Here is a 22557-nt window from a genome sequence, read left to right as displayed (position 1 = left end):
CAACCCTCAGTTTGTTTTGTGAGATTAAGAGTCACTTATGGTTTGTCTCCCTCCCAATCCCATCTTGTTTCATTGATTGTTCTCCTACCCACTTAAGCCCCCATGTTGCATCACCACTTCCTCATATCAGGGAGATCATATGATAGTTGTCTTTCTCTGCTTGACTTATTTCGCTAAGCATGATACGCTCTAGTTCCATCCATGTTGTTGCAAATGGCAAGATTTCATTTCTTTTGATGGCTGCATAGTATTCCATTGTGTATATATACCACATCTTCTTGATCCATTCATCTGTTGATGGACATCTAGGTTCTTTCCATAGTTTGGCTATTGTGGACATTGCTGCTATAAACATTCGGGTGCATGTGTCCCTTTGGATCACTACATTTGTATCTTTAGGGTAAATACCCAATAGTGCAATTGCTGGGTCATAGGGCAGTTCTATTTTCAACATTTTGAGGAACCTCCATGCTGTTTTCCAGAGTGGCTGCACCAGCTTGCATTCCCACCAACAGTGGAGGAGGGTTCCCCTTTCTCCGCATCCTCGCCAGCATCTGTCATTTCCTGACTTGTTGATTTTAGCCATTCTGACTGGTGTGAGGTGATATCTCATTGTGGTTTTGATTTGTATTTCCCTGATGCCGAGTGATATGGAGCACTTTTTCATGTGTCTGTTGGCCATCTGGATGTCTTCTTTGCAGAAATGTCTGTTCATGTCCTCTGCCCATTTCTTGATTGGATTATTTGTTCTTTGGGTGTTGAGTTTGCTAAGTTCTTTATAGATTCTGGACACTAGTCCTTTATCTGATATGTCGTTTGCAAATATCTTCTCCCATACTGTCAGTGGTCTTTTGATTTTGTTAACTGTTTCCTTTGCTGTGCAAAAGCTTTTGATCTTGATGAAATCCCAATAGTTCATTTTTGCCCTTGCTTCCCTTGCCTTCTAGTATTATTATAAAATGTTAATTTTTACTTTTCCCCATGAAGTGACAGAAATAAGTTACAGTGCCAAATTTTAAGTGAGACCTTCTGGAAGTTGTATGTTTTAAAAGTTACCATGTGATTCTAAAACTAAATGGAAAATGTTCTTTATGACAATGTGAGGGAAGCTACTATAGCCACTTATCATTATCTGTCATTGTATGCGCTAAAAGATGACAATGATAGTATTCGCTACTATAGCCACTTATCATTATCTGTCATTGTATGCGCTAAAAGATGACAATGATAGTATTCGCACAACACTATAGAGTTTACAAAATGATTTCATAATACTATCTCATTTTATTAACTTTGTATGACAGGTAAAAGGGTAAGGACAGTTGATTAACTATTAGAAATAGTTAATTATCCAAAGTGATACAGCTACCATACAATGTATCCAGGTCTTAAACACAGGATTACTAACTATAAATCACAAGTTCTTTTAAGTATCCTCAAAGACTACATATTCATTTTTTTGCAAGCAATCTGGATTCATATTTATTGAATCCAGTAATTAGAGACATCTTTTCTAGCACTAGAAAGCAAGGTTCCACATGACTGCATAACTGCATCTGGTTAGAGTCACATCCCAGGATAAAGGTTGGTAGGGGAATAATCTGCAAGTCCTAATTTTACATAAGAAACACTATTAAACTTAATATAAAGATGACAGTGAACTTGCACTTACAGCATCAACATTGTCAAGGTCATTATGTACAAAGCAGTCACTTTCAACTTTGTTAAACCAATAGAACATGACAACGTCTTCAGATTATATACTTTTGAAATGGGAGTTGTATCTGCAATAGTTGTAAAAGTTGCTTCCATTGCTTTTCTTTCATATTCTTTGCCTCTTGGATAGCTCTTCTGATATCAAAAAAATTCACTATTCTCCACAGAGGCCATTATAAGCTGATAGTCATGTTGCTGTTTCACTGTGAGTGCTCGTGTGGCAAAGTATTATTACCTCAATCAATCAGAAAGACTCAAGGGATTGATGATTCAAGACCAAGTTAATAGTTCTGAGTGCCTTATGCATATATGGCTGAATTGAGAAAACTGTACTCTCTTGGCCCAGTGCTCCTAGTCTTATGTTGCAAGTCCTTTTTTATGTGCTGCACTAGTGTAATTATGAAATCTCATTTTCAAATTCAAGCAATAAAGTAAAAAGTAAGATCCACCACACACAGACATCTAGCCTCCCACCTCCCCTCCTAGGGTATTAATACCTGTTTGCTGTTTGCTGCGTATCATTACAGATCTTCTGATTTTTATGTGTTTATATGAATATATGAACACAATATAAACATGGAATTTTTGTAATATTTAAAAGTGTTTTCATTGTATTTCTTTTGAAAGGTAATACATTCACAACATTCAAAATTTGAAGGCATAAAACAGTACACAGTGAAAAGTTTCCCTTCCATCTCTGTCCTTCAGCCACCAAGTTTCCTTCCTGAAAACAACAAATATTAGTTTCATGACTTCATGCTGTGTACCCTTTAGGATTTTATACATATAAAAACACTGAAACAGTGTGTTTTTTACCCACAGAAATAGTATTCTATATATAGTTTTGTACCAATTTCCTTTTCACCTTCTATAAGTTGTAGATCATTCTATTTAATATAACCTGCAAAGAATAAGCTTCCTCACTCTTTAAAATGTTGCATGGGTTTTCATTGCATCAATGTGCCATAATTTAACTGAAGTGTTTCTGATGAAAATTTAGTTTTTAATTCTTCTCTTGCTACTACAAACAATGCTGTAATAAAAAATTTTGTATATGTCTGTGGCACATATACTAAATCTATAGGGTCAATTCCTTAAAGTGGGATTGGTAGGCTCAAACATAGGTCTTTTGGCAGATAAGGTCAAATTACCCTTAAAAAAAAGAAAAGTTTCTTTTTTCTTCTGGTGTAGGAGAACCATAAGGTTCCACAGGGTCACTCAGGTGAGATTCAGGACAGGCATGCCTGGGGATTGCAGGGCAGAACTCAAGGAGAGCACTCACATGAGGGGAGCATAGGGATCCTGCTCACACTTAACCCACCAAACTTCCAGCCACCTATCCACTGATAATTCCTGCTGCTGCCCCACCCATGCACTTTCCCACACCTATTCTGTGGCTAGGCACCAGAAGGTTCCACATGGCCACTCACTGGGTTGTGGCTCCCCGAGTCCTATGATCAGTGTTGGGGTGGTACAGTGAGCAAGACTGTGGTTAGAAGGGACCTCAGACATTACCTGCTCCAACACTTATTTCAAAGGTTCAATTAAGGTACCTACAAGGGTCTGTTACACTTCGTCATCTCCCTTGTGGTTTCAGGTCACACCAGAGTGAAGGTATCGAAGTTCCATATGTATCACCCCACAAACTAGAAGAATTTTCTTCTTAATAGGGAAGAGGAAAGATGGTGGTGGAGTAGGAGGACCCTAAGCTCATTTCAACTCATGAACACAGCTAAATAACAATCAAATAATCATAAATAGCTCAGATAAAGACCAGAAGACTGGTAGAACTAGAGAACTATAAGGAGAGAAGAGGCCACATCAAAGGAGGTAGTAAGTGTGGAGATATAGTTTAGGGGAAAAAGGATTGTGGACGCTATGCAGGGAAGGGAGATGTGGTCATGGAGAATTAGAGAGAGGGAGAGAGAGAGGAAGGAAGAGAGAGAGAGAAAGGGAGAGAGAGAAAGAGAGAGAGAGAAGCACATAGGGGGATACAAAAGGTTTCCCCAAAGCCATTGGCTTGGAAAACGAGAGGGGCTGAGTTTCGTGAGTTCATGCAACTAGCAGGGCTTAAAGTCTAGAGCTTTAGGGACCCCTGAGTGGCTCGGTTGTTTAAGTGTCTGCCTTCAGCTCAGGTCATAATCGTGGGGTCCTGGGATCAAGTCCCACATTGGACTCTATGCTCAGCAGAGAGTCTGATTCTCCATTTTTCTTTCCCTCTGCCTCTCCTCTCTGCTTGTGCTTGCTCTTTCTTTCTCTTAAATAAATCAATAAATAAAATCTTTTTAAAAAGTGAGAGACATATTTCTTTATAATTAATTATTTTGTAACTATAATTATTCTTATAAACTGTTGGGACAATGACTTTTTTAAGTGTGATGCTCTAGTGAGATTCCAGATCACTAGAAATATCAAAGGGCCTGTGAACAGTATTCCTGAATTGCCACTAGTCATTGACATTGGAATGAAACAGGAAAACATCTTTTTCTAAAGCAAACAGGCGGGGTAGAGTCTTTTTCTTATCTGGTAGTGATCATAGTCATGGGGCATTGGAAGCAGCTGGAGCTGTGATTACCACATGAAAGTCGAAACCTTTCAAGTGTTTTTTTCCCCCTTCCACATGTGCAAATGTTTTCAGGAGAAGAAGAAATCAGCCATAAGGAACATGACCAATTGTCAAAGAAAAATTCTTAAGCATACAGTTTTTCTGAATTTAGTCACTGTGTTGCACTGTGAATATTCCATTATGGAAGCAGCTTCTGAAATGACAAAGCTACTTGAACTTTTTTCTTGAAATAATAATTCCTAAACATCTTGATAAAAATGATGGAATCTGAAACCACATGGTGGAAGTATCATAAAGTTGTTATTAGCAACATCTTTTGCCCGCAGGATGCCTTTCTATTTGTTGCTCCCAGGGACTAATGGAAAATGAGTGATTTTGTGTGTGTGTATGTGGTGTGTGTGTATGCACATGCATACACTTTCTTGTGTGAATAAGAAGGAATGCAGCAGATAAGCTGCTCTAAACGCAGCAAGATGAGCACCAAAATGGGGAAAAGAGGAAAATAATGATATTTTACTGTATATATTTAGACAAATAAATGTGTTATTAATGTGTTGTTATAAAAATGTGTTATTATGTGTTATAAATGTGTTATTAATGTGTTGTTATGTGTGTTAAATAAATGTGTTGTTAATGTGGCAATTATCCAACATACCTCTTTTCTTAAAAGCTATTGTTGAAAACTGTTTTAGTTAAAACGATATTTTCTCTAATATCTTTTATAACATTTAATGACGAAAAGCATTTGAGTTGGTAGAGTTGGGTAATGGGGAGGAGGGTATACCTTTCAACTACATACCATCATTCCTATAGGAACAGCAGCTATAGCTTTAGCAATTAAAAGAATCCTCACTAAAATCCCCATTTTTGGCCCAAGATAGAAATTCCCAGATTATTACCAGGGGGAAATTTGTCAGTGAGACAGTCATCTCTCTCTCTGAGTAGTAGACACCTATCAATGAGGTTTTGATTCTAATATTTGAGTTCACTACCTTAACTTCCTTTCACTGCCTTAAAAACTTGAACAAAGAGTTGTACCTTCTCTCCAAGCTATTTGAAGGATTATTTGGAGAGAATGGGGTTGGAGGCCCATAGATTGTAGCCAAAGAGCTAAGGATAATTCATGAGAACACAAAACTTGTCCAAGAGTTGTTCCCATTATTTAGCTACCCTCTGCCCCAGAAGAATATAAGATTTTTTCAAGTTGTTTTTTTAAAAGATTTTATTTATTTATTTGAGAGAGAAAGAGAATAGAGTGAGAGGAAAAGAGAGTGTGAGGAGAGAGAGAATCCTAAGCAGATTTAATGCTGAGTGCAGCCACAGGGCTCGATCCAACAACCCTGAGATCATGACCCAAGCCAAAACCAAGAGCCAGATGCACACTCAACTTACTGAGCCACTCAGGCACCCAAAGAGTGGCTTTCAAGGTTTAGTCAGCTACTCCTTAGAAGTCTGTCTGATGGTAGCATCAAATTCTAGTGCCAATATATGGCATCACATTTTAAAAGAGCATCATTTTCCTTATTGATATCAATTTCAAAAGTTAGGGTTATCTCTCAAGTATCCTGTATTCCCTTAATTATCTATTTGGTATCTACCATCTATCAAATTATAAAAACCTTTTATGAAGCTGGTTATATCTTCAGTCTATACCAATTCTGGGAGGTAATGAGTTTCATACGTTTTCTAGCCCCTTTGTAAAGGAGGGCTTTATTTTAATTGTCTTAAACTCAATATTTTCTTCAAGTTCAAAGAGTTTTCTAGTCCCAGCATATTGGAATTTGGTAAACAACACAAAGCTAACAAAACACATAGGCTATGTGTATTTATAAACTTGGATTATAGCCCTTCTGTTTTTCTATGCTGAAGAGGCCTCTCTCTTTGATATGTTTTGAGCCCTGAAATGCCATGCAAAATTACAATGGATTTGGATTCAGATTATTTGGGTTTGAATTCTAGATCTGCCACTTAATAAGTATGCGTTCCTGAGAAGCTGGTTAACTTTGCTGATCTCATGATATATGTATACACACACACACACAAACAACCTTATCAATTTGCCTGACAAAGTTTAGAGAACTAATTGACTTAAATGTAAAAGGATCTCATATACTCTTAGGACTTAGTTGACATAAGTTTTCTTCTTCTCTTTCCTTCCTCTTAAGTCTTAGTGGTTTGTGTTCTGAGATATGGTAGTAAAAACTACACAGACTTCAGAGGAAGACACACAATGGCTTTGTTCAAAAAGAGTAAAGTGGTTTGTTCCCAGTGCTCTTTTTGATAATGTTTACTTAACGCTTCATTGGTTCATTGATTGTGGAAATAAATAAGTATACAAGGCAACATCACTTAGGGAATAACCTTTGGCTACTTTCCCGGTTTAAAATTGATAGTTGGAATGCCACCATTCTGTATGTATCATTTGGATTAAGTATAGCCCAATGCCTCCATGTTGTCAGGGATACTCACAGTCAACACCAAAGCAGAACAGAGAATCTCTACTTTCCACATAGTAGCTAGGGATTTGTAAGCCAATTTTTCACTGGCTGGGAAAGTGGCTGGGGTTATCACAATCCTAGCTTGGTTCCCTCAGAGTGTATTTCCCTTTTTTTGATGCAACCAATAAATTCTGTACCTCATTAACATAATGTTGGCTTGGTTTATTTTAATATAAAATTTTACATTTGGAAAAGTCCTTAGACACCATTTAGATCAACAGTCTTCATGATGTATAAATGTATAAATCTGCTTTGCACTGTTGCTAACAATTGTTCATCCAGCTTTTGTTTGAATACCTGAAGTAATGGGAAACTTAACTCTTAGGGCAGCCCATGCTATTGTTAGATTTTAGGCATATCTTCCTCATATTAAGCGGAAATATGCCTCCTGGTAATTCTCTCCCATTGTTCCTAACTTTGGTCCCTGGAAAGAAATCATATTTGCTTAAAAACAGACTGGTATCTATACATTTAATGATCTCTTACAACTCAATAATAAGACAAAAGACTCAATAAAAAATAAGTAAAAGACTGAGATACTTTATAAAAAAAAAGAAAGATGGCAAACGAGCACATGAAAAGGTGCTTATTATTAATCGTTACATAAGTGCAAAGTAAAACCACAAGGAGATACCACATTATGCACAATAAAATGTTTTAAAATCCCTGACAGCACCAAGTGACAGTGAGGATGTAGAATGACTAGAACTCTCATATATCACTGATGGAGATGCAAAATAGTAGAACTACTTTGCAAAACAGTTTAACAGTTTCTTAGAAAGTTAAACATACAATTACTATACAACCTAGCAATCCACTCTCAGGTATTCACCCAAGAGAAATAAAAATATACATTTCAGTGAAGGCCTGTACATTGATATTCTTATCAGCTTGATTCATAATAGCCCCAAACTGGAAAAAAACCCAAATGTTCATTTATTTGTGAATAAATAAGCAAACTGAGGTACATCTATAATATAGAATATCACTCAGCAGTAAAAATAAAAAGAAATCACTCATATATGCACTGACATGGATGAACCTTAAATGCACATTACTAAGTGAAAGAAGCCAGATACAAAGGGTTATGATTCAATTTATAGGAGATTCTAAGAAAGGTAAAACTATATAAAGAGAAAACAGGTAATTGGTTGCCAAGGTGAAAAGTGATGACAGCTTATAAATAGGGAAGCGGGATATTTTGAGGATAATGTAAATATTCTTTATCTCGATGGTGGTGGTGTTTACATCACTGTATATATTTGTCAAAACTCATCAGCCTGTATATTTATAAGAATGATTCTTATTGTATGTAAATTATATCTCAATAAACATGACCAGAAAAACCCCAAGGAGGTCTAAAAATGAGTCCTTTTTCTGGGGTGATGTTATGCAGCTAACAAGCCAAGGAACAAAGGCAGTCATTGGGAGCTGGAAGAGATAAGATTTTGTATCTTCCCTTAAGCCTCTGGAAGGAACATGGCTTGTAGATATATTTTCCCACTTCTGCCCTCTAGAACCATTTCAGAATAAATTCTGGTTGTTTTATGCCACCATATTTGTCATAATTTGTTATGATAGCCCTAGAAAATGAATACAGTCTATACTGTTTTTTCATCCATAAACGAGCCTATGATAATACTTCATAGGGCTGTGATGAGAAGTAAATGAATCAATACCCCTAAGGTACATTAAAGCAGTAGCTGGCACATAAGTGGATTTGAAATGGTATTTTTAAAAAGATTTTATTTATTTTAGAGAGAAAGAGTGCACAAGTGGAGGGGAGTAAGGAGGGCAGAGGGAAAGGAAGACTCTCAAGGAGACTCCACATTGAGTGTGAAGCCCAACACTGGGTTCAGTCCCACAACACTGAGATCATGATGTGAGCTGAAATCAGGAGTCAGATGCTTAACCGACTGAGCTACTCAGGCACCTCTGAAATAGAATGTATTATAATTCTCTAACCTTAGTTATCTTTTAGTCTCCAGTCCCTTTATCTGTTAACTGGTAAAAATAAAAATATTGACCAACAACCTCTAAACAAACAAACAGAAATGGGCCTCTTCCTTTGCTATCTTTTCATTTTAGGTTTTCTAACATTTAGCACAATAGGTAGCTATTTATTCTGGCTTCCCAGCCTAACATTTTCATTTTTCTGATAGTCATATTTAAATGTGTTGGGAATTCTAGTCTGTATGATAGAAACCAAGTGGTATGCAACAATGGCAGGAAACAAAATCATGACTCTGAAACAGCATTGGCTGCACTCTGCTGATCTTTCCTCACACATATAGATCTCATCATTTCAGTTCCATATATGCCCCCACTAAGGCGTAAACTGTTGCAAGAGGGTGTTGTAGGAGTCATATTGGGAAGTACAAAGGAGCATGTAAGTTCTAGCTCAGGCCTCTGGGGAAGGATAAAAGCAGGGGAGTAATAGCTTTGAAATGTACATTTAGATGTAGCTATATCAAAAGAGACTTGTCAAAATGTGAAGGAGCAAAATTACTTTTTAAAGTTTTTACCAAGTTACAATAGACATCACTGGATTTTTAGTTTTTAGTTTTTAGTTTTTTTTTTAGTTTTTTTTTTCATTTGAGTATAGTTGACACACATTAGATTAGTTTCAGATATACAACATAGTGATTCAACTTCTCTATATATCATGTTATGCTCATCAGAAGTGTAGCTACCATCTGTCCCCATACAATGTTATTACAATATCATTTACTGTATACTCTATGCTGCACCTTTTATCCCTGTGACTTACTCATTCCATAACTGAAAGCCTGTATCTCCCATTCTCCTTCACCCATTTTGCCTGTCCTTGAACCCCCTTCCCTCTGGCAACCATCATTTTGTTCTCTGTATTTATATGTCTGATTCTTTTTTTGTTTATTCATTTGATTTGTTATTTAGACTCCACATATGAGTGAAATCATATGGTATTTGTCTTTCAAAGTCTGACTTATTTCACTTAGCATAATACTCTGTGGGTCCATCCATGTGGTTACAAATAGCAAGATCTCATTCTTTTGTAAAGGCCTATTCAGCCAGAGCGGCCCCTCCCCAGTTGAACAGTCATTTTGTTGTTTATGCAGTAAAACTTAGATGGACCCTGGCCCCCCGAGGGGAACTTACTAAAAAGCAAGTCCGGGAAACCAGTCCCAGGTAACAAAGCCCAAATACAAGGGTGGGTCAGGTCAGGTGGAGATAACAGTCCGAATGCAGGGATGACTCGGGTCAGGTGGAGACATCCAATCAGTAAAGAGCACATACTGTCTCCCTAGCTACCAAGGAGTGTGGGCCATGCCTTTTGGGTGCCAATTCTGACCAAGGTGATAGGCTAGCTACTATGGGGTGAATTGTAATTCAATTGGCCACCCATGTGGGACCTAGTATGACTGTGCAGCTTTCTCTGTGTGTTACAATCTCATTGGCCACCTATGTGTGGCCAAGCCCAACCACATGGCCTTTGCTCTATAAAAGTTAGTCTGTAAGGCAGGGAGGGGTCATCACCCTCTCTGAAAGGCACGTCCCCGACCGGTCCGTTTGACAGTCGGTTTGATTCTCGATGCTTGGCATGAAATAAAGCTTTGCTTGACCTTTGCTTTGTATCAGTCTCACTCCTTTAACCATGGACCTATTATTGGGGGACCCAACACTTTCCTTCATGGCTGCATAATTTTCCACTGTATATATACACACTATTTTTTGTTATCCATTTGTAAATTGACAGACACTTAGATTGCTTCCATATCTTGTTTACTGTATGTAAATCTGCAGTAAACATAAGGGTCCATATATCTTCAAATTAGTGTTTTCATTTTCTTTGCGTAAATACCAATTAGTAAAATTATTGACTCACATGGTATTTCTATTTTTTTTAACCTCCATACTGTTTTTCACAGTGGCTATAATAAATTTACACTCCCAACAGCAGTTCTTGTGTGTTCTTTTTTCTCCATAATCTCGCCAACACTTGTTACTTCTGTGGTTTTGATTTTAGCTATCCTGACAGATATAAGGTGATGCCTTACAGTTTTGATTTGCAGTTCCCTGTTGATGAGTGATGTTGAGCATCTTTTCATATGTCTGTAGGTCATCTGTATGGTTTCTTTGGAAAAATGTCCATTCAGGTTTTCTGTCCATTTTTTATTTGGATTGTCTTTCCAAAAAGACATTTTTTTGGTGTTGTGATGTTTAAGTACTTTATATATTTTAGACATTAACCTCTTATCATACACATCATTTGAAAATAACTTCTCCCATTTAGTAGGTTGCTTTTTGTTTTGTTGATGGATTCCTTCAGTATGCAAAAGCTTTTTTATTTTGATGTAGTCCCAATAGTATACTTTTACTGTTGTTTCCCTTACCCCAGGAGACATACCTAGACACATGTTGTTATAATTGATGCCAGAGAAATTACTGCCTGTGTTCTCTTCTAGGAATTTTATTCTTTCAGATCTCACAGTTAGGTCTTTAATCCAATTTGAGTTTATTTTTGTTTATGGTATAAAAGAGTAGTCCAGTTTCATTCTTTTGCATATAGCTGTCCAGTGTTCCCAGCACCGGTTAATAAACAGACTGTCTTTTCCTCATTGTATGTTCTTGTCTTCTTCATCATAGATTAATTAATCATATAATTGTGGGTTTGTTTCTGGTGTCTCTTCAGTTCCACTGATCTATTTTTGCTCCATTGTGTCTACTTTTGTGCCAGTACCATACTATTTGGATTACTATAGCTGTGTAGTTCATCTTAAATACTGGAGTACTTGAAATCTGGAATTGTGATACTTCAAGCTTTGTTCTTCTTTCTCAGGATGGTCCTTACAAAAGTAGTCAAGTCAAGATGAGATCATACTGCATTAGGGTAGGCCCTATGACAGGTGTTCTTATAAGAAAAGGGAAATTTAGATACAAATACAAACAAAGAGAAGATGGTCATGCAAAGACAGCACAAGAAAAGAGCTATGTTGCCACAAACCAAAAAACACAAAGTATTGCCAAGAATCACCAGAAGCTAGGACAAGGCAAGGAAAGAGTCTCCCCTGAAAACTTCAGAAGGAATATGAACTTGACTAAACCTTAATTTTGTACTTCTAGTCTCCAGAGCTATGAGAGAATAAATTTCTGTTCTTAAAGACACCCAGTTTGTGGTAACTTGTCATGACAAACTTGGACAATTAATACAGTTCCTGATAAATTCCAATCTCTAATGCTCTAAGAACATTATAACAGTAGCAAATAGGCACAGACTTTGGTGTCAGATGTACCCAGGATCAAATCTTGACTTTGCCACTTAATATATATATTTCCTTTGGGAATTTAATGTCACTAAGTTTCCCTTTCTACATCTATAAAATTGTCATAAAAGTACGTGTTCTACATGGTGTGTAGAGCACTAAATAAGATGATGTATGTAAGTCTCTTGGCATAGTACCTGGCACTATGATAAGTACAAAATAAATAGTAGTAGATATTATTATTGTTATTAACATTGGAAAGGACTTAAAGGTCTTTCTTCTAAGAAGTATAATATATTTTAGGACTATAATTCCTACTACTACCTTTATAAATATATTGTCAAAAGTCATGCATTCATATTTTGTAAGTAGAGCAACTGAGATCAAAAGAAGTAGCATATGTTGACCTAGTCATGCTGAATCCAGTGAACAGAAGGAACTAAAGCCTAGATAATCTGAACCACAGTCCTGAATATTATATATTGTATAATCCTTGCTACACAGGATTCACAAATTCTTTTTTAAGACATGAGTACATATCTTTTTCTATAGATCATAGAAACAAAGTCCATAATAATAATTTTGCTTTCATAATACTGTTTTACATAGATGATCTTATTCAGCATCATAGTATCAGTATTTTGAAGATCTTGATATGAGGATCTGGGATGCACCTGATGTTAGCAATTTAATAGGGTTCAAGGATAGGTGAGGATAGGAGATGAATTTAGGAAAGACATCACGCACAATATGTCAGAAAAACCCAAATATAATCAAGAATAACATACTGACCATAGTTGCTTATCATCAAAAAGGGCCATTAATCATTTTAAGTAAAAGTTTCACTCATCCTTTGAGAATTCATTTGCATACTAGTTTCATACTAAATTCTCTGGTTTCCCTTTTCAAGTTAAAAAGAGTTGTAGCTATTTACCTTTTTAGAAAAAGATGTCATTCCTAAATATTGAACTTCTGTGGGCTGAATTGTGTTCCCCCAAGATTTACATGTTGAAATCCTAACCCCCAATACCTCAGACTGTGACTGAGGGTTTTTTAAACCCTGGAGATAGGGGTTTTTAAAAGAAGAACTTAATTTAAAATGAGGTCCCTAGGGTGAGCCCTAATCATTATGACTGGTGTCCTTATAAAAAGGATATTAGGACACAGAGAATGAAGACCATGTAAGGACACAGAAAGATGGCCATCTACAAACCAAAAAGAAGAGCCTCAGGAGAAACTAACCATGATAGTATCTTAATGTTGGACTTCTCACCTCAAAAACTGTGAGAAAGTAAATTTATTTAAGAATTCAGTTTGTGGTACTTTGTTATTGCAGCCCTAGCAAGTTAATATAAGAATGATTTAGGTTCCCAATTAAAAATCCAGAGCATAGGGGTGCCTGGGTGGCTCAGCAGGTTAAAGCCTCTGTCTTCGGCTCAGGTCATGATCCCAGGCTCCTGGGATTGAGCCCCATATTGGGCTCTCTGCTCAGCAGGGAGCCTGCTTCCTTCCTCTCTCTCTCTCTCTCTGCCTGCCTCTCTGCCTACTTGTGATCTCTCTCTCTCTCTGTCAAATAAATAAATAAATAAATCTTTAAAAAAATCCAGAGCATAGAAGTATTTGCTTTGTGTCTACTTCTTGATTATATTAATCTTGACTTATTGGTCATATATGAGACATCAGAAAGGTGAAAGGGCACTGGGAGGAAACAGTTTGGGCCACGGTATGATCTATTATACTCACATTCATACGGCACAGGAAATCTTCAGTTAGGTTTTGAGCACTTATCTCGATGTTCTTAATAATAGACTATTTTATACTTATTACTGTAAAATTACTATATAATGTGGATTTGGGGAACCAAATGAATCTCTCTTTAGAGGCTAACCTACTTCTAAAAGAATATTATATTGCAGCACAGGGGTGGCTCAGTCAGTTAAAATTTGACTTCAGCAAGGTCATGATCTCAGGTTCCTGAGATCAAGTCCAGTCCTGGGATTGAGCCTGGCATTGGGCTCCCTGCTCAGTGGGAATTCCGCTTATCCCTCTCCTTGCTCTGCCCATCCCACTCCACTCATGCTATCTCTCTCAAATTATTAGTTTTAGAGGTAGAATTTAGTGATTCGCTCATTGCATATAACACTCAGTGCTCATTATATCATGTACCCTCCTTAATGCCCATCACCCAATTATCCCGTCTCTCCAACCACCTCCCTGAAGCAACCCTGTTTGTTTCCTAGAGTTCAGCGTCTCTTTTGGTTTGCCTCCTCTCAGTATTCATCTTATTTTATTTTTCTTTCCCTTCCCCTATATTCATCTGCTTTTGTCTTAAATTTCAGATATGAATGAAATCATATGGTATTTGTCTTTCTCTGACTGACCAATTTCACTTAGCATAATACCTTCTAGTTCCACCCACATCATTGCACATAGCAAAACTTCATTCTTTTTGATGGCTGATTCCACTTTTTGATTCCACTGCATATGTGTGTGTGTGTGTGTGTGTGTGTGTGTGTGTGTGTATCTCACATCTTCTTTATTGCAAAGGACCATATTTTTAAATAAAGTATCTAGGTTTTAGGTGGTTATAAATTTGGAGAGAGCTCTTCAAATAAGTAAAAGAACCATTAAGCAGACAAGAAATGGAAAAACTTTTGCAGTATGTTTGATTATGGTTTTCATAAGCTGTGGAGACTGAATAAAAGGTTATGTGATTTGAGGTCTTCATTTATTTGGCAATAATATTTTCTTTGCTGATCCCAAATAATATTCCTACTGGCAGTTCCTACACTACTTTAATAGTGCAGTGTAAATTGAAACAAGACACAAATTCCTCATGTTATAAGGGACACAGATATTTATTAGGCCTATTGGTCAGGTTCTAGGCAAGGTTTACCAATTTATGCCAGATACTTGGATGTCTAATACTTTCTGAATAAATTTTATGGCATCTCCCAGTAACCAACTCTAGTCTTTAGAAGTTCCTTATAAGTCTAACTTTCTCTCTTCTGGTTACAATCAAATCTAATTTCAGCTTATTTATCCCACTGTCTTTGAGAGCCCTCACATAAAAATGTTATAACTGATACTGTTCATACTTAACATTTACAAAGCAGTTTACTACTGTATACTTCAATTCCCATATAATTTCATGCTTGCTAACTTACAATAAATCTGTAACATGTTACTAAACTCATCTCCTTTTATAGAACTTGAGGTTCAGAGAAGTTGAGTTACTTACTAAAAATCATAGGGCTAGTAAATGATAGAGCTGTAAGTCCAATTCAGATCTTCTGTGCCTAAATTCTGTGCTTTGTCCCATTATGCCCCACTGCAGAATAAAGAAGCAAAATCTAATTCTTTATTATATTGATAAATATGAGAGCTATCAGGAAAAAACTGCTTGGAATCCTAATGTCAGGAAGGAGCTTAAAAATCATACATTGTATTTCCTTGATGATGAGTGATATTGAGCAACTTTTCATGTATCCATTGGCCATCTATATGTCTTTTTTTGAAAAATGTCTATTCATGACTTCTGCCCATTTCTTAAATGGATTATTTGTTCTTTGGGTGTTGAGTTTGATAAGATCATTATAGATTTTGGATACTCATACCTTTATCAGGTATATCATTTGCAAGGATCTTCTCCCATTCCAATACCTTTATCAGCTATTGACATACCTTTATCAGGTATGTCATTTGCAAATATCTTCTCCCATTCCAATGGTTGCCTTTTAGTTTTGTTGATTGTTTCCTTCACTCTGCAGAAGCTTTTTATCTTGATGAAGTTCCAATAGTTCATTTTTGCTTTTGTTTCCCTTGCCTCTGAAGATTTATCTAGAAAGAAGATGCTATGGATGATGTCAAAAAGGTTGTTGTCAGGGGTGTTAGAGAGGAGAAGGGAGTTGGGGTAAATTGGAAGGGGAGGTGAATCATGAGAGACTATGAACTCTGAAAAATAATCTGAGGGGTCTGAAGTGGCGGGGGGGGTGGGAGGTTGGGGTACCAGGTAGTGGGTATTATAGAGGGCATGGATTGCATGGAGCACTGGGTGTGGTGAAAAAATAATGAATACTGTTTTTCTGAAAATAAATAAATTGAAAAAAAAAAGTTTGTTGTCTGTGTTCTCCAGAATTTTGATGGTTTCCTGTTTCACTTTTAGGTCTTTCACCCACTTTAAATTTATTTTTGTATGTGGTGTAAGAAAGTGGTCCAAATGGATAAAGAAGCTATGGTAGTTATCTACAGTGGAATATTACTCAGACATAAAAAGGAATGAAATCTTGCTATTTGCAACGATGTGGATGGAGTTAGAGTGCATTATACAAAGTGAAATAAGTCATTTGGAGAAAGATAAATACCATATGATTTCACTCATATGTGGAATTTAAGAAACAAAACTGATGAACATAGGGGATAAAGAGAGAGGCAAAACATAGAAGAGACTTAACTATAGAGAACAAATTGAGGGTTGCTGGAAGGGAGGTGGACAGAGGGGTTGGATTAAACAGGTGATGGGCATTAAGGGCAGCACTTGTTGAGATGAGCCCTGGTTGTTGTATGTAAGTGATGAATCACTAAATTCTACATCTGAAACTAATATTACACTGTATATTAACTCACTGGAATTTAAATAAAAACTTGAAACAAATAAACAATCATACATTATGACCACAAAAGATCCTGAATACACAAAGTAATCTTGAAAAACAAAACTGGAGGTATCACAATTCCAGACTTCAATTATATTATAAATCTGTAGTAATCAGTATGGTACTGGCACAAAAATAGACACATAGATCAATAGAACAGAATAGAAAGCCCAGAATTAAACCCAAAATTATATGGGTAATTAATCTTTAACAAAGCAAGAAAGAATATTGAAAAAGAAAAAAGAGAGAAAAACCAAGAAACAGTGTCTTAACTATAGAGAACAAACTGATGGTTACAAGAGAGGAATGGGAATTTGTCAAATAGTTGATAAAAGAAGAAGAAATCATACACTGTGGTAACATAATCTAAAGAATTTAAATCCTGGTAACTGGACTGATGCTACTAGGAAGGCTCTGAATAGTCAAGCTTACAAATGACACTCCACACTGGTGTGATTGAGTTCACTGGTAATATACATAAAATGAAGATACAGAACTTTGGATACTAGATTAAACAGCAATTGAGCATCAGGTTTCTCATTAAGGAGCTCAGCTAAGCAAATAAGGAAGCTGTAAATTGAAAAGTAAAAGACCAGTACAAGTTTACTTAAGAGTCAAACTTTGAAGTCAGACAGGTATGGGTGTAAATTCTCCCACTTACTAGGTAGATGACCTGGGATAATTTAGTTAACCTTTCTAAACTTCAGTTTCCTTCACAATAAAATGGATACAAGAGTGCCTGTATCACTGCATTTATGTAAATATTGAAGGACTTAATGTACATATAAAACTTAGTAGGGTACCCAACACAATAAGTGATAGTTTCCAATAATAAGATAATTGTCATTATTCTTATTATGATAGAGCATAAGTAAAGCCCCAGCTCAACTTGTCTTCAAAGTGTATTGTGGAAAATTATGTTTATATTATGTTTATGCACATACATAAAGTGATCTCTGACCTGAGGAACCATACATGAGAAAAAGAGACAACTTAAGACTTGCTCTAAGGCTACAATAATAGTAGCAAATATTGGTTAGGCCATAGTATGGCTTTACTTACCACTATTCTAAGTGTTTTGCATGTATGAACACATTAAATTTTCATAGCAACTCTATGAAATAGGTTGTATTAGTATTTCTATTCCAGAAATGATAAGATAGACACAAAAAGGTTGAATAATTTACTAAGAAGTAGTGGTACCAGGACCAGAATTTAGTGAGGATAGCTCCAGAACCCATACTTTTAACTACCGTGTTCTACTGTCTTCCCACCACTCTACTCTGTTGCCTCTATAGCCAATCCCTCTGTTCAATGATTAATACCATGAAGGCTTATTTGTAAAATGCTTTATCTGCATCTATTGAAATGATTATATGGTTCTTACTCTATTATTAATGTGGTATAACACACTGACTTGCACATGATGAACCACACTTGTAACCAAGGAATAAATCCCACTTGACCATGAGGAATGATTTCTAAATATATTGTTGGATTTGGTTTGGTAGTATTTTACTGAGGAATTCTTTTTTAAAAAAGATTTTATCTATTTATTTTGACAGAGAGAGAGAGACATTGAGAGGGGGAACACAAGCAGGGGGAGTTGGAGAGGGAGAAGCAGGTTTCCCACTGAGCAGGGAGCCTATTGCTGGGCTCGATCCCAGGACTCTGAGATCATAACCTAAGCTGAAGGCAGACACTTAATGACTGAGCCATCAAGGCACCCCTTACTAAGGAATTCTGCATTCATGTACATCAGGAGTATTGGCTTCTAGTTCTCTTTTTAAGTGGAGTCCTTATCTGGCTTTAGTAACAGGGTAATGCATTTGAAAAAGTACAACATCCATTCATGATAAAAACACTCAACAAAGTAAGTTAAGAGAAAACATCCCTCAACATCATAAAGACTATATGTGAAAAACACACAACTAATATTATCATCAGTGGGGAAAAGCTGACAACTTTTTCTCTACAGTAAGGAAGAAGACAAGGATGTCCACTCTCACCACTGTTATTTATCATAGTAACGGAAGGCCTAGCCACAGCAAACAATGAAAAGAATTGTACTCAAACTGGCAAGGAAGAAGTAAAACTTTCACTATTTGCAGATGATATGAAGTGTTATATAGAAAACCCGAAGATTCCACCAAAAAACTGCTAGAACTGATATATGAATTCAGTAAAGTTCCAGGATACAAAATCAACATAGAGAAACCTGTTGCATTTCTGCATAGCAATAATGAAGCAGCAGAAAGAGAAATTGAGAAAACAATTCTATTTACAACTGCAACCAAAAAAAGAAGATAACTAGGAATAAACCTAACCAATGAGGTAAAAGAACTGTACTCTGGAAACTAGAAGACACTGATGAAAGAAATTTAAGAGGACAGAAAGAAATGGAAAGATATTCCACACTTATGGATTGGAAGAGCAAATATTATTAAAATGTCTATAGTACCCTAAACCATCTACACATTCAATGCAATCCCTACCAAAATACCACCAACATTTTTAACAGAGCTAGAACAAACTATCCTAAAGTTTGTATGGAACCACAAAAGACCCTGAATAGCCTAAGGAACGTTGAAAAAGAAAACCAAAGCTGGTGGCATCACAATTCTGGACTTCAAGCTCTATTACAAAGCTGTAATCATCAAGAGAGTATGGTACTGGCACAAAAACAGATACATAGATCAATGGTAGAGAATAAAGAATCCAAAAATGGACCCTCAACTCATGGTCAACAAAGCAGGAAAGAATATCTAATGGAAAAAAGACTCTTCAACAAATTGTGTTGGGGAAACTGGACAGCCACATGCAGAAGAATGAAACTCGACCATTCTCTCACACCATACACAAAGATAAATTCGAAGTGGATGAAAGACCTCAATGTGAGACAGAAATCCATCAAGATCCTAGAGGAAAACACAGGCAGAAACCTCTTCCACTTTAGCCGCTGCAAATTCTTGCTAGACATGTCTCCAAAGGCAAGGGAAACAAAGGCGAAAATGAACTAATGGGACTTCATCAAGATAAAAACCTTTTGCATACCAAAGAAAACAGTTGACAAAACCAAAAGACAACAGACAGAATGGGAGAAGATACTTGCAAATGACATATCAGATAAAGGGCTCGAATTCAAAACATAAAGAACTTATACAGCTCAACACCCCAAAAACAAATGATCCAATTAAGAAATGGGCAGAAGTCATTCACAGACATTTTTCCAACGAAGACATCCAGATGGTCCAAAGACACATGAAAAGATGCTCATCATCACTTATCATCAGGGAAATGCAAATCAAAACTACAATGAAGTATCACCTCACATCTGCAGAATGGCTAAAACCAAAATCACAAGAAACAACAAGTGTTGGTGAGGGTATGGAGAAAGGGGAGCCCTCTCGCATTGTTGGTGAGAATGCAAACTGGTACAGTCAATATTATGGAAAATATTATGGGGATTCCTCAAAAAATTAAAATAGAACTACTCTATGATACAGTAATTACACAACTGTGTTCTTACTTCAAAAATACAAAACAGTAGTTGAAAGGGATACAAGCACCCATATATTTATTGCAGCATTATTCAAAATAGGCAAAAGTAAAAGCAGCCCAAGTGTACCTTGATGGATGAAGAAGATGTGGTGAATATATACAATCAAATATTACTCAGCTCCAGAAAATTAAATCTTGAAATTTGTAACAAAACAGATGGAGGTAGAGAGTATAATGCTAAGTGAAGTAAGTTGGTCAGAGAAGGACAAATACCATATGATTTCATTTATATGGAATTTAAGAAACAAAACAAGAAAGAAAACAAGCACAGAAAAAAAAAAGATGAAGAGAGACAAACCAAAAAACAGACTCTTGGGGCGCCTGAGTGGCTCAGTGGGTTAAGCCTCTGCCTTCAGCTCAGGTCATGATCTCGAGGTCCTGGGATCAAGCCCCACATCAGGCTCTCTGTTCAGTGTGGAACCTGCTTCCCTCCTCTCTCTGTCTCTGCCTCTCTGCCTACTTGTGATCTCTCTCTCTCTGCCAGATAAGTGGATGAAATCTTTGAAAAAAAAAAAGGAAAAAAAAAACCAGACTCTTAACTATAGAGAACAAACTAGTGGTTACCAAAGGGCAGTTAGTTTGGGGGATGGTGAAAGAGGTGATGGCGAATAATGGGTACACTTATGATGAGCACTGAGTAATGTATAGAATTGTGAATCACTATATTGTACATCTGAAATTAATATAATACTCTATGTTAAGTATACTTCATTAAGATAAACAAAAATGCATAATATAAACATTATGTAATTACTGAATTACAAGTTAATCTCATGAAGTGAGAATTAAAAGTGGCTATATAAATACTTATGGTTATGCCTGAAAAAAGAACATGAGACTATGTTTGTTAAGACTCATGCTTAGTTTACACATTTTTTAATGGAAAATTCCTCAGTCTCTTCACAGTAGTAGTATAAATTGCAGATTAAGACAGATAGGGGTGAAGAATGGAGAATAAGTAAATTTATTGCAACTGTGATGGTGAAGGACTTATCCTTTTAAATTTCCTTGTGGGACCCTTTTCCCACACCTTTAAGAAGGAATGAATTGCTCAGGAAAGCAAGGTACCTAGGACAACAGTTATGAAGCAGGAGCCTAGGGTCACTATGGCCAACAATATGGTTGCCTATGTCTTTCTCTATCATAAATACTGGTAACTTCCAAATTCCTATCCTATAGCAAAAGGGGTCACTGAAAATATGTTCTGCTTTATCTCTGGGTAAGCCCCGGGTATGCCTCCTGAAAAAATGTTAACCTAAACTTTCTACTCAGTTCAATATTTCTGGAAAAGTTGCTCAATTTATAGGCTTTTATGTAATTCACTTTTAGATAGAAAGAGGGATACAACTCTGACAAATACAATTTACAACATTATCTTACCTTTTTCTGCTGGGCTCAATACAGTCACTGTGAAAAGAAAATAGAAAGGTCAAAATTAGTGATATTTAAAAACAATTTTTCTTTTCCTTTTTTAAGATATATTTATTTATTTGAGAGAGAGAGAGAGAGAATGAGAAAGGGCAGTGGGAAAGAGAGAGTCTTAAGCAGACTCCATGCTAAGCATGGAGCCTGATGCAGGGCTTGATCTCACAATCCTGAGATCACGACCTGAGCCAAAACCGAGTCAAATGCTTAACCACTGCACCACCCAGGTGCCCCCAAACATCATTTTTCTAGTCCATCTTTCCACAGAATCATTTTTGAGCTATGTATTCAGTAGAATAAAAATTTAGGAAAACAAGCAGCCTGCTAAGATGAGGGAAGGCAAGCATGATTAAATTCCATCCTTTGCTATCTTTCTTCATCTTAAGTTTGAGCTAATTAAGAATTTGTACTCATTCAATGAATACAGATACAAAAGGTTTTTAAAAATTCTACCTATCGGAAAATCTTGACCTATGTAAGAGCTTAAAAGCCAATCAATTAGGAGATGACCATTCATTTTCTCAAAGTAGTCACTGGAGAACATCTTTAAATACCAAGCTTCTCTTATATATTTAGAGTTAATTTAGTGTGGAGGTTGCATGCCATCTCTGAGGTCAAACTGCCTGGGTTAAAAACCCAGTTGCACTATTTTGTGACCTTAGGCAGGTTTCTTAACTTCCCTAATATTACCTACCTTACAAGGTTACTTGAGATTCAAATGAGTTAATGCGTGTAACTGTTGTTTTTTTTTTATCAGCATATTTTTTTAAATATAATTTTTTATTTTTTATAAACATATATTTTTATCCCCAGGGGTACAGGTCTGTGAATCACCAGCACTCACCAAACACATACCCTCCCCAATGTCCATAATACCACCCCCTTCTCCC

General features: G+C 36.4%; 1 protein-coding gene across 1 annotated transcript in view; it reads right to left on the bottom strand.

The window, feature by feature from the left end:
- Nucleotides 1–22538, bottom strand: part of ZDHHC15 (zinc finger DHHC-type palmitoyltransferase 15) — a 78958-nt gene extending 56420 nt beyond the window's left edge. Inside the window, 2 exon segments of the mRNA XM_059385226.1 lie at nucleotides 21623–21649; nucleotides 22523–22538. Of these exon segments, the coding sequence (XP_059241209.1) occupies nucleotides 21623–21649; nucleotides 22523–22538 (43 nt within the window).
- Nucleotides 22539–22557: the final 19 nt, after the last annotated feature.

This window comes from Mustela nigripes, chromosome X (assembly GCF_022355385.1).
Source record: "Mustela nigripes isolate SB6536 chromosome X, MUSNIG.SB6536, whole genome shotgun sequence".
In the NCBI taxonomy this organism is placed as follows: domain Eukaryota; kingdom Metazoa; phylum Chordata; class Mammalia; order Carnivora; family Mustelidae; genus Mustela; species Mustela nigripes.
The sequence above is the reverse complement of the archived record's forward strand: the minus strand, read 5'-3'. Positions and strand labels throughout refer to the sequence as shown.